Below are 12,916 nucleotides of genomic sequence, written 5' to 3'. Positions count from 1 at the left end.
ACATACACACTTGAGAGCATTATTGAGTTTTTGAGGAAGAAATGTGTTCTTTTGGTGGAGTTTGGACTCAACCACTTATGCAGATTTTGTTTGAGCCAAGTAACATTTTTGGGCTATTGCATCTTGGAGAAGACAAATCAAGAGAAGGTCTGCCATGCTAATCTTGGACCTTGCCTATGGTAAAGAGCTTGAATCTTCTTAAAGAGAGTGAGATTTTCACACTTCAGTTTAATTGTATTGAGATTACCAAGAACGAACATTGTAACTTGTGTTTTTCTGTATTTTCACCCACACATTTGAATGAAAGAAGCAACTATGCTATTAAAAATGCTACTAAGAGTCTGTTTGGACGTAACTTGTTGGTGAAAGCTTATTTATTAATTTAGTGAAAGTTGGTTAACGTATAGTTGTGCCTAGAAAAGCTAAAATTTTAAAAAACTAAATCCCACACATTTGAATGAAAGATGCAACTGTGCCATTAAAAATGCTACTAGGAGTACGTTTGGACGTAACTTGTTGCTGAAAGCTTATTTATTAATTTAGTGAAAGTTGTTAAAGTATAGTTGTGTGCCTAGAAAAGCTAAAATTTTAAAAATCTGGATTCCACACATTCAAATGAAAGATGCAACTGTGCTATTAAAATGTTACTAAGAGTACGTTTGGATGTAACTTGTTGCTAAAAGCTTATTTATCAATTTAGTGAAAGTTGGTTAAAGTATAATTGTGTCTAGAATAGCTAAAATTTTAAAAAACTGGATCCCACACATTTGAATGAAAGATGCAACTGTGCTACTAAGAGTATGTTTGGATGTAACTTGTTGCTAAAAGCTTATTTATTAATTTAGTAAAAGTTGGTTAAAGTATAGTTGTGCCTAGAAAAGCTAAATTTAAAAAACTGGATATTAAAAATAAGGTAAATTTAAAAAGACAATTCAAAATAGACATTAAAGAGGCGAGTTCTAGTTAGCTTAATTGATAAAGTCTCTAATGGTTGTATAAGAGTTCTGGGGTTCAATTCCTGTCTACATCAAAAACTTATTGATGTCTTAATCTGATGATAAAGAGCAATCATTAGGAACAGACGCTATAAGTTTAAATTCTCTTTAAAAAAAAAAAAGGAAGTAAATACTAATTAATAAACCTGTGCCCAACTTGGACACTAGAACATTTTTTATGAGGAAGCCATTGTCTTAACTTTCTTTGTGGTTGCTCTATGTTAAAATTCAACTTTAAAACAGAGGAGAACTATGAAAGGAATAATATTTATTTTATGCATGCGACATTTTATTTTTATTTTTAAAATTTCACAATGTGTGTCCTACAAACTGAATAGGATTCATACAGTGGGAGAGAGATGATGCCTATGCTAAATATACAAATACTTTCTTGGAGCTGGCAATCTAAAATACCTACAAAATGTTCTCGAAGTTGAGAAAGGAAATTTGCCATGGTAGGTCGTGGTTTACACTTGGCTAATAAGGGATGAGCTTTAGACATGGTATGCCCAACCCTTTCAGTCATGTCCACCGTCTCTTTTCCAATTCTTTTCCATTCAAAGCATTGAATTAGTGAGCCTAAGGCTAGCCCAACTATCCTTGTGGCTAAGCCCTCCCCAGGACAACCTCTTCTACCTGCTCCAAATGGTAACAACATAATGCCATCTCTTTGTTCTTCTAGACCTAGGAACCTCTCTGGCTTGAATTTGATGGTTCTGCCCATATCTTAGGATCATTTTGTATTGCCCACGCGTTCACCAATAGCATCGTGCCACGTGGGACACAGAAGCCTCCCACAGTGCACTCCTCCGAGGACTCGTGGGCTGGTAATAATGGGCCAGCTGGGTACATCCGTAGTGTCTCATTTATAATGCCACGAAGATAAGGAAGTTTTGAAAGATCTGATTCTTCAATTAGCCTGCTTTGTCCAATGTGTTTGTCAATTTCTGCTTGTGCTTTCACAATGGTCTCTGGATTGTTCGGCAACAGTGACATTGCCCACTCCATGGTTCCAGATGAAGTGTCAGTCCCTGCTGATAGCATGACCTGGACACAAAAATAAAGAGTAATTCTTAAGTACTTTTGGAGTATAGAGAATGGTGTTCATTTCTCTCATATTCATGATGGGGTCCGTTCATTAAATTCATGGTGAGGTCCATCATAAATGTGAGATGAGGAAGCACAGTTTCAACTATCTAAAAATTTTCCAAAATAAAAGTGGCATTTGTTTAAAAGGACTTGTTAACTGATGTCTTTAAAGAATTTATTAATAAACTATTGTGAGAAATTTTTATACAACTTCTGTGGAAAATATATAAAACTGAAAAATAAAAAGTCACTTTTATCCTTTTCTATAAAAATTTCTAAAAGTTATCTCCTAAATGAATGAGTTGAAGCATCCGTTAACAAAGGCTTTACATCTTTAAACGTGTTGGTGGGTTTGAAAACTTCTCTAATTCTTTATATATAAACAACCATGATACTGTGTTGATAGGTGGGACATAACAATAATATGAATTAAAGGCAATTAACTTCGGGTAAAAGGATTTATATGGCCATTAGCGAATTGGTAGAGTCCATTTTTAGAGCAATGGTCAACTCCTCTCATTAGGATTCTTGTTGTGATATGTGTCCAATATTTTCACAAAAAATCCTAAATGACAGGTTGTTAATAGTTATTGTTAGGACAAAAACGTAATTTCAGTGATAGGTTCAAATTTGAATCAATAACAAATAACTATTTATGATGTTTTGTAAAAATATTGTGAAAATGTTGTCGATATAGTATTTTCTCTTAAAGATAAATAAAAACATCATTAAAAAAAAAAAAAAAGATAAAACAATTTAGCATAAAAGAAGTGGATTGAGATCATAGATGAAATCCCACTATTTAAAGTAATAGTTTAAAGTTTGAACACATGGAATAAAGAAAACAAAGGTTAGACTTAAAAAAAAAAAATATATATATATATATATGAGTAATATCTATTTTATACACTCACACGACGTATAACACATACACTCACCACTTTTGTACAGAAATTGTCAAAGTCACAATTATATATATATATATATATATATATATATATGTACTGTGTGTATAAGTGAGATCGTGCGATAAAAATTTCTCATATTTAATAAGAGTTTGTTCTCCATTCTAATTTTCTTGAATAGGCTATTGATGTCATCAAATTGCATAGATTAGCGTCATCGAAGTCAACTGAAGAGATTTAGTGTGCATTTGGCTACCAATTAGAAAGCCAGTTTATTTTACTATTTAATTTATTTTTACTACTATCATGGTCTCACACTTTTTTGCACTATTTATAGGTTCCATTAAACAATTTTAACTCACTTTTACCTTTATTTACAGTATTTTTAGCAAAAAGTTTTCGGTTTCAATAAAATAAGCAAATCTTAAATAGATCCTTAATTATAAAATTTGATCAAATGTGGTCACTATCGCTTGTTTCTTCAAATTAAGATTTACTTTTACTGTGTCCAAATGGCATCTCATAAATTGACTTCTTGGTATGGATGTAAATAAACCAAATTATTTATAAATGACTCGAGCTCAACTTGAGAAATTTTTTTTTTTTATTTTTATGTTTGTTTATTTAGAAAACAAACCAAATTGAAGCATCAATTTAGACTTGACTATTAAACAAGCCAAGCTCAAATATAATAATATGTTCGTGAGCATGCAAGCTTAATTTAACTATATATAATATTGTATTTTTACATGTATATTTGTATAAATATATACTTATATAAACTTGAGAATGGATTGTGTAAGTTTTTTTTTTTTTTTTTGATGAACTGTAAGTTTGTTACTATGTTCATATAGTATCAAATTCATATTTATAGTTATGGATCATATAAACAATTAATATTAGTAGATATATTCATAGATTTGTGAAGGGGTAAGAAATTTTAGTCATAGTTATACTATATATGAAAAAGAATAAGTTATAAATCAAGAATAAGTTATTATTCTGCTCATATTGAAAAAAAAAAAAAAAAAAAAAAGGTCTAAACTTTTAATATTCGGCTTGACTCGGCTCATTTACAACTCTATTTGTTGGTATTATGTCCACTCAAGTAACGACACAACAAAATTGACTTAATTTCCATAAATTCATCCCTATATAAGAAATGAAATTGATATAAGATTTTTTTTTTTTTTTTTTGTCCCTAAAATATAGTTTATGATTTATTTTTGTCCTTCGAGTTTAAAAAGTTCTATTTGTCCAAAAATTTAAAAGGTTTTACATTTCGTCCCTGTTTTATTATGTTTCAAAGAAAAAAAATAAACCTAGATGATACTTCAGGGACAAATTAGAACCTAAACTATATCATTTTTATCCCTAAAATGTAATATAGGTTCTGTTTTCATCCAAAAAAAAAAACTATCTAACAAAAGTGAATGGACAGACCACATGGGTGACATTTTCAATTTTTAAGAACAAAAATATAACATGTTCCAAATTCTGTGAATAGAATATATATATATATATATTTTTTTTTTTTTCCTTTCTTGATTTAAATGGCGAGCACCAAATTTAAATTTGTGAAATGCTAAATTTTCATCATCCAATAGAGGATCGTTTCTGATTTTACTGAGAGGAAGTGAGAAAAGCTTACCAGCATCATGCCTCTGATGATTTCATCCGTATAACATTCTGGTTCAGCTTCTTGCAATGACAAAAGAACGTCAGTCATGGTCTTTGCCCTGCATTCAGTGACGGCTCTAGAATTTTTATTTAGGGGGGTCAATAATGGTGGAGTCATGAATTTATTGGCGGGAGAGGCGTGAGTAAAAAGTAAAATGAATATATTTTTTTCTTGTATATATAATTTTTACGTTATATACAACACAACTATATTGTACAATAATATTAAAAAATATTAACATTCAAAAGATCATTAAGATAACAATCATTGGATTTGTAAATGAATAGAATTAAATAACTAATTATACATTTTTATCAAATTAATATATAATTTACATTTATAAGTTATATCAATTGAATAAAAAAATAAGAATAGTAACACACTTAGGAGTAGGGCCAGAGCCTGAAAGTAAGTGAGAAACTAAGAAAAATAATACTCCAGTAATAAAATTTTGCTTTTGAAGTGTATGGTTTTTTTAAATGTGCATGCAATCACTCTCTTAGAATTTGAGTAAATAGTAAAAGATTTCTTGGACTTGGAAATGTGTAGAGCACTTATCAAAATACTTGATTAGACATAGAGAAAAACTAAGAAAACTTAAATACAAATCAAACATAGAGAAAAACTAAGGATCATGTTCAAACTTATTTCAATTGAGTTTAACAAAAAAATTATAGTTAGGGTGTTCAAATTTTTATTGTAGGAGTAAATATATATATATATATATATTTTGGGATCAGGTCAGGGGGTTCATTTGAACCCCCTGGGTTGGTCTTGGAGCCACCCTTGCCTGCATTCAAAATCAGAGCTATCCCTAATTCTTCTAAGTTCTTCAATTAGATCCTGCATGAATTTATCCCTCTTCCCTTGCAATATCACCAACCTTTTCTCAAGTCCACTTAATCCAACCCACTTGAAAATCGGCAAGAAATCTCCTATATTTGTAGACCCACTCAACTCAAATGTCTCCATCACAATTTCTTTGAACTTTTTTGTTTCCTCCAATTCTTCCGCACTCTCTTCATAATACCTCTTCCCTGCAATCATCCTCATCGTGATATTGAGTGTAAGCTCAAAAAACTTAGCCTTCATATCCAAAGTGTGAGACTCATCATCCCCTTTTGAGCCTCCACAAACCTGGCGAATCAACGATTTAACCTTGTAGAAAGAGAGCAAGACTGAATTAATATTTCTTATTCACTTCTATACAATATAAAGTATTTACATAGAACTTAGCTTAAGCCTATTAGGACATAATCCTTATTGTACATCAACTGTACTAATCACCTATTTCACGTTTAAAATGTGGACATTAATAAAAAATGTGAATGTCGTGTGTGAAGTTATAGATGTTAGTACACATCAGCAAGTGTAATAGGACAACCAATATTGTAACAATTAAAAAACCTCATCAGCACGTATGCTAGGAAGCACGGGTGCGTTTCGAGATTCGGGTGCGGGTGCGGGTGCGGGTGCGGGACTCGGCAATTTTTGAAAAAGGTGGGTGCGGGTGCGGCGGGACTCGGCGATTAAAAAATTATTAAAAATATTATTATTTATATTTTTAATATATTGCTAAGCATAATTTTTCACATTATATAAACATATACCAAATTTAATAACTAAAACATGATGTTCATAAATAAAATACAACCCACAAGATTAAAACTAAAAGTCTAAAACATTCCATGATGTTCGAAAATTAGAATACAACTCACAAGATTGAAACTAAAACAAAATAAAAGATAATCAACAACACAATCAAATACATGATGCAAAGAAGGGGGATATATAAAAGAGAAAGAGCTCCACAGTGAGGGGGGGGGGGGAGTGATTCTTAGAGAGTGAAAGTAAGAAATAGAAAGGTGAACAGTGTATTACTTAATAAAAACCAGAGTAAGACATATATTAGAACTCTTCCTCGGTAGTGTCCGAGGAGTACTTTTTTTCTTATCAACTGCTTAGTCCATTCTCCCTTATTTGGGCAACATTTCAAAAGCCCTAAGCTTAGCTTGCAACTATATTGTAATTGTCTTCCCATCTTTACACAAAATAATTCTATTGTTTGGGCTTAAGTTGAAGTTCAAGACATTACTATTCTAAGTGGGCTTAGGCTTCCAAATCCAGTTCTTACATTGAGTTATGTGGTATTTAACTTTAGAAAATTTTGATGATAAACTTTTAGTTTTATTTAAATTAAATATTTGTTAAATATTATCCCTTAATTTGAGTAAATATATCACAACAAATAATATAAATTAATTTACTAATTAGTTTTCTTAAGATGTTGATAATATACTTTCAGTTAAAGTAGAAGTCAAAATGTTGTTCATATATTTTGGGTTTTTTGCCTAGGATTTAAGTTTAGAATTTTAGATAATAGACTTTTAGTTTGAATATAATTTCAAATTGTTGAAGTTTAAATGATATGTTTGATCTAAATTAAACAATTGCTATATATTATCCCTTAATTTAAGGAATTATATCATAAAAAATAATATAAAATTAATTTATTAATTATTTGTTCTTAAAATATTGATAATAGACTCTTAGTTGGAATATAAGTTAAAATGCGTTTTTTTTTTTAAAGAAAATGTGGATTGTTGTTTTGGATTAAAGTTTAGGATTTTTTATTATAGACTTTTAGTTTGAATAAAATTTAAATGATAACATTTTAACTAAATTAAACAATTGTTAAATGTTATCCCTTAATTCGAGGAAATATATCATAAAAAATAATATAAAATTAATTTACTAATTACTAATTTACTAATTAGTCTAGAGCCTTGCTCATGGTGTCGCTTCCGACTTCTCCGCGTAATGGACTTCTGCGTTGCCCCTTGTGAGGAGATTCCTGTTCGTAGGTATAGGACTCGCTGGTTGGTGTCCTGGATTTGGTTTGATAAGTGACGTCCGGCTCATCATCAGGGTCCTCATCAGAATACGAGGGAGCTCGTTTCCTCTTTGCATGGCGTAACTCCCTTTTTAGCTTTTCAACCTCCCGCTGCAAATCTCGGTTCTTCTCTGCATGGGACATGTGGCTTCCGCCATGTGACTGGCTCTGACCAGGGGGTATGGTATGCACGCTACCTCGCGGTCTTGTCTTCGCTCCAGGTTAAGGAAAGGGTCCTCGTGCTGAGATGCCCTAGACTCCGCTTCTTGTTCACCGTGTTCAGCCATCACCTACTGTTGTCTCCACCCCTGCGCAAGCTCTTCCCACAGACGGCGCCAATTGTAAGGTCAGTTTTTGTAGCCCAAGCCCAAAGGATATGGGTTAAAGGCCCAACGAACCCAGAACAATGAATTTGTAGAGAGTGGGCGAAAGAGCTGGGCTGGTTATGAAGCGCAGAACAGTTAGCTAGGTTACGTGCAGTGATGATAACATGAATTAAAGCTCAGATAACTCCATGAATGAATGTCCGAAGAGGTGTTTTATTAAATGAACAGTGATTACAACATTCAGAGCTACAGTAAAGCTTTTCTCTCTCTTTTTCTTCCTCTTTTTCCGTCCCCCATTATCAGGGACCCTTCTTCTTTATATAGCATCTCTTCCTATCATCTCCATTGTCCACCTGTTCTTCATTCGCGCATCTACTCAAGTGCATGTCACGTCATGTGTCTACTTTAGTTCTTTGTGAGTGGCGGTAGCTGAGGTTGCACTGTTCAGGGGTCTTCTCCACATAAATGCGGCCAGAAAAACTGTTGTTGAGTATTAAATGTGGTGGTAGCAGCTTTTCCTTTAGATATTTATTAGTTCTGATCATCTCCGGATCCACCCAGGACCTATCATTACCGTTGGGATTGTGAGGAAGATTAGTCGGACCTTCCACACGTTCGTTTGATCAAGGCTTGTCGTAGCCGAGGAGCAAGACGTCTTCGGACCAATGGTGACCTCTTCGGACGATACTCCCCCTCTGCTTCTGGGCTTCCTGCTTTAGATGGGCCGCCTCAACCACCTATTGATCCTTGGAAATACAATAGTCCTTAACAGGCGGTTCCGGGCCCATTAAGTAGCTTTAGGCTTTTTTCCCCCCACACTTATTGTTATAGTGTTTTTCTCTTGATTTTCCGATCCCCCTCCCTTAGGATCTTCTCTCTATTTTATATCTCCTTTGTCCCTTCATCTCTACCCTCCATGTGTAGATTAGATTGCTGGTGTTGATCTTTGTCCCATTAACACCTTCATGAAGTCTTTAGGGAGCAGCTGTAAGGCTTAAAATTACTGTTCAGGTATCACTTCCTCATTAATGCAGCCAGAGAGTTAGCTATAGAGCATTCAATGCAGCAGTAGTAGCTTTCTCTTAGATATTATAGGGCTTTCCTCTGTCCTATGCTTTCAAGATGCTTGTCCTTATCAACAAAACCTTTTGAAGCATTGCCCTGGATGGTAGACCACACCTTCGGACCTCGGCTTTGCTCAGCCGAGGATGGATTCATCCTCGGACCACCTTTTTGGACTCCTATGATCAAATTTCACCTCTTCACTCACTAATATGGACTCCCATGATAGTGTTTTACCTGTCTTCAGACTACTTAATGTCCTCGAATTAAGCCCCCAGCCCAATATATACCTAGATACATACTACTGGGCCTATCACCCCTACAATAATATATGATATTTTATTTATATCTGAGATTTATTAATGTCAATGTAAAGAAATTCTTTATTTTTATTTTTATTTTTTATTTCTAGATTCTTTCTAGCCATTCCATTTTGATTTGGTTTTTTAAAACATAATTCCATTATAATTTGATCTCTAGGGAGAGATAGTGATTTAAAAGTTAAATATTTGTTACGTAAGAAAAATTATTATTTTAATTATATCATGAGGGGGAAAAAGTCTTATTAAATACGTAGTGTTGGCTTGTGACAAACATTTCTAAAGACAGTCCTACATTAAGATTAATTTTGTTTCCTCCAACTTATTAATTTAGTTCCAACTTTCTAAAATCTTACTTTTTTTAGTACGATTATATTTTAATTGAAATCAACAAAAAAAATCTAATCCAAAAAATGCATAAAACCAATTATGATACCCAACATCTAATTAAATGAGTTATTAATCTTGAGAGGTCCATTGAACCTATAAATAGGCCTTCTCAGAACCAATCATAATACATCTGAAAGCTCAATTAGTGTGAAAACACTAAAACTTGTTCAAACCCCAATTTTAAAATTTCGGTTAAATTGCTTTTATTCTAACTTATCAAAGTATGGAACAAGAGTAAATAAGCGAAATAAACGGGTAACTCTACTCTAAGCCAAATTCAACCACAATGAACAATAAAATTAAAGCTTAAAGAGTAGGGAAGAGAGATACAAACACAAAATAACACTAAAACGTGTTATCGAAGAGGAAACCAAATAACTTGACAAAAAACCTCTCTGTGTCCCTCCAAGTCGAAATCAATCCACTAGTGAATAAGTTAGAGTACATGAATAACAAAAGACCATTCAAGCCTAGTCTACTCAATATACTTGAGCCCTCTAAGCTCCTACTACCAATGGACTTCTCGGAGTCTTGTCTTCACTAGCTTTCCGGATCCCGCAATTCAACCCGATTACATCCGCCACTCAATAGCTCCTTCCAATGCTTTCCAAAGCCACCAAAACTTGACTCAACACTCAGATTGGGTGAGGTACGTGTTTAGGTTAAAAACCTCTCAAGGATGTAAAGATGGAGAGGTAGGAGTAGAGGAAAACTAAGAGAAAATGTGTAGATGATTGTGGGTATAACAATCTTTAACTCTCAAGTATTTTTACTAGGGTTTTCTCTCTGAAAAGCATTTCTTACATTATGTGGGTAATGAAGGTATATAAAGTGTGGGTAAAGAATTTGGTAAAATAATTTTTCTTTTTTCCAAACAGAGAATTTCGCGAGTACCTCGCGAGATGGCCTTTCTCACAAAGTACTTGCAAATTTGATAGCCTGGCATGACTCTTCTGCTTCTAGTTGTGTGCTTCACACGTGGCTTTTCACGGGTTGCTCTACTCACCAGCTTCTCACAAGCTAGTCGCGAATTGCAATGATTCTTCTTTTGACACTTGGTTCTTAACCAATCTCTCACACTCATCTCTTACAAATAAACCCAGATAAATATATACATGGAAATGATTGAAGAAATTACAATCAAATTTGGCACGAAATTAAAGCCAACAGAGGCTAGTTGGAAATCACAACTTTACAACACCACACTTCAATCATTCTATCACACATACACACTTGAGAGCATTATTGAGTTTTTGAGGAAAGAAATGTGTTCTTTTGGTGGAGTTTGGACTCAACCACTTATGCAGATTTTGTTTGAGCCAAGTAACATTTTTGGGCTATTGCATCTTGGAGAAGACAAATCAAGAGAAGGTCTGCCATGCTAATCTTGGACCTTGCCTATGGTAAAGAGCTTGAATCTTCTTAAAGAGAGTGAGATTTTCACACTTCAGTTTAATTGTATTGAGATTACCAAGAACGAACATAGTAACTTGTGTTTTTCTGTATTTTCACCCACACATTTGAATGAAAGAAGCAACTATGCTATTAAAAATGCTACTAAGAGTCTGTTTGGACGTAACTTGTTGGTGAAAGCTTATTTATTAATTTAGTGAAAGTTGGTTAACGTATAGTTGTGCCTAGAAAAGCTAAAATTTTAAAAAACTAAATCCCACACATTTGAATGAAAGATGCAACTGTGCCATTAAAAATGCTACTAGGAGTACGTTTGGACGTAACTTGTTGCTGAAAGCTTATTTATTAATTTAGTGAAAGTTGGTTAAAGTATATATAGTTGTGCCTAGAAAAGCTAAAATTTTAAAAATCTGGATCCCACACATTCAAATGAAAGATGCAACTGTGCTATTAAAAATGTTACTAAGAGTACGTTTGGATGTAACTTGTTGCTAAAAGCTTATTTATCAATTTAGTGAAAGTTGGTTAAAGTATAATTGTGTCTAGAATAGCTAAAATTTTAAAAAACTGGATCCCACACATTTGAATGAAAGATGCAACTGTGCTACTAAGAGTATGTTTGGATGTAACTTGTTGCTAAAAGCTTATTTATTAATTTAGTAAAAGTTGGTTAAAGTATAGTTGTGCCTAGAAAAGCTAAAATTTAAAAAGCTCAACTTGAGAAATTTTTTTTTTGAATTTTTTATGTTTGTTTATTTAGAAAACAAACCAAATTGAAGCATCAATTTAGACTTGACTATTAAACAAGCCAAGCTCAAATATAATAATATGTTCGTGAGCATGCAAGCTTAATTTAACTATATATAATATTGTATTTTTACATGTATATTTGTATAAATATATACTTATATAAACTTGAGAATGGATTGTGTAAGTTTTTTTTTTTTTTTTTTGATGAACTGTAAGTTTGTTACTATGTTCATATAGTATCAAATTCATATTTATAGTTATGGATCATATAAACAATTAATATTAGTAGATATATTCATAGATTTGTGAAGGGGTAAGAAATTTTAGTCATAGTTATACTATATATGGAAAAAGAATAGTTATAAATCAAGAATAAGTTATTATTCTGCTCATATTGAAAAAAAATAAATAAATAAACAAAAAGGTCTAAACTTTTAATATTCGGCTTGACTCGGCTCATTTACAACTCTATTTGTTGGTATTATGTCCACTCAAGTAACGACACCACAAAATTGACTTAATTTCCATAAATTCATCCCTTATATAAGAAATGAAATTGATATAAGATTTTTTTTTTTTTTTTTTTTNAATTTGATGGGTTCTGCCCATATCTTAGGATCATTTTGTATTGCCCACGCGTTCACCAATAGCATCGTGCCACGTGGGACACAGAAGCCTCCCACAGTGCACTCCTCCGAGGACTCGTGGGCTGGTAATAATGGGCCAGCTGGGTACATCCGTAGTGTCTCATTTATAATGCCACGAAGATAAGGAAGTTTTGAAAGATCTGATTCTTCAATTAGCCTGCTTTGTCCAATGTGTTTGTCAATTTCTGCTTGTGCTTTCACAATGGTCTCTGGATTGTTCGGCAACAGTGACATTGCCCACTCCATGGTTCCAGATGAAGTGTCAGTCCCTGCTGATAGCATGACCTGGACACAAAAATAAAGAGTAATTCTTAAGTACTTTTGGAGTATAGAGAATGGTGTTCATTTCTCTCATATTCATGATGGGGTCCGTTCATTAAATTCCTGGTGAGGTCCATCATAAATGTGAGATGAGGAAGCACAGTTTCAACTATCTAAAAATTTT

At 33.0% G+C, this 12,916-nt stretch overlaps 1 protein-coding gene across 1 annotated transcript in view; it reads right to left on the bottom strand.

Annotated features, from left to right (window-relative positions):
* The window catches only part of LOC112025654 (cytochrome P450 81Q32), a 34,503-nt gene that overhangs the window by 15,956 nt on the left and 5,631 nt on the right, over positions 1-12,916 (bottom strand). The window contains exons 4-5 of the mRNA XM_065767578.1: positions 5,455-5,788; positions 4,641-4,728 (exon numbers count right to left, since the gene is read on the bottom strand). Coding sequence (XP_065623650.1) covers positions 4,641-4,728; positions 5,455-5,788 — 422 coding nt within the window. The remainder of the gene's footprint in view (positions 1-4,640; positions 4,729-5,454; positions 5,789-12,916) is intronic.

This window comes from Quercus suber, unplaced genomic scaffold, assembly GCF_002906115.3.
Source record: "Quercus suber isolate HL8 unplaced genomic scaffold, Cork oak 2.0 scaffold_25, whole genome shotgun sequence".
Lineage (NCBI taxonomy): Eukaryota > Viridiplantae > Streptophyta > Magnoliopsida > Fagales > Fagaceae > Quercus > Quercus suber.
This window is presented reverse-complemented; position numbering and strand designations above follow the sequence as displayed.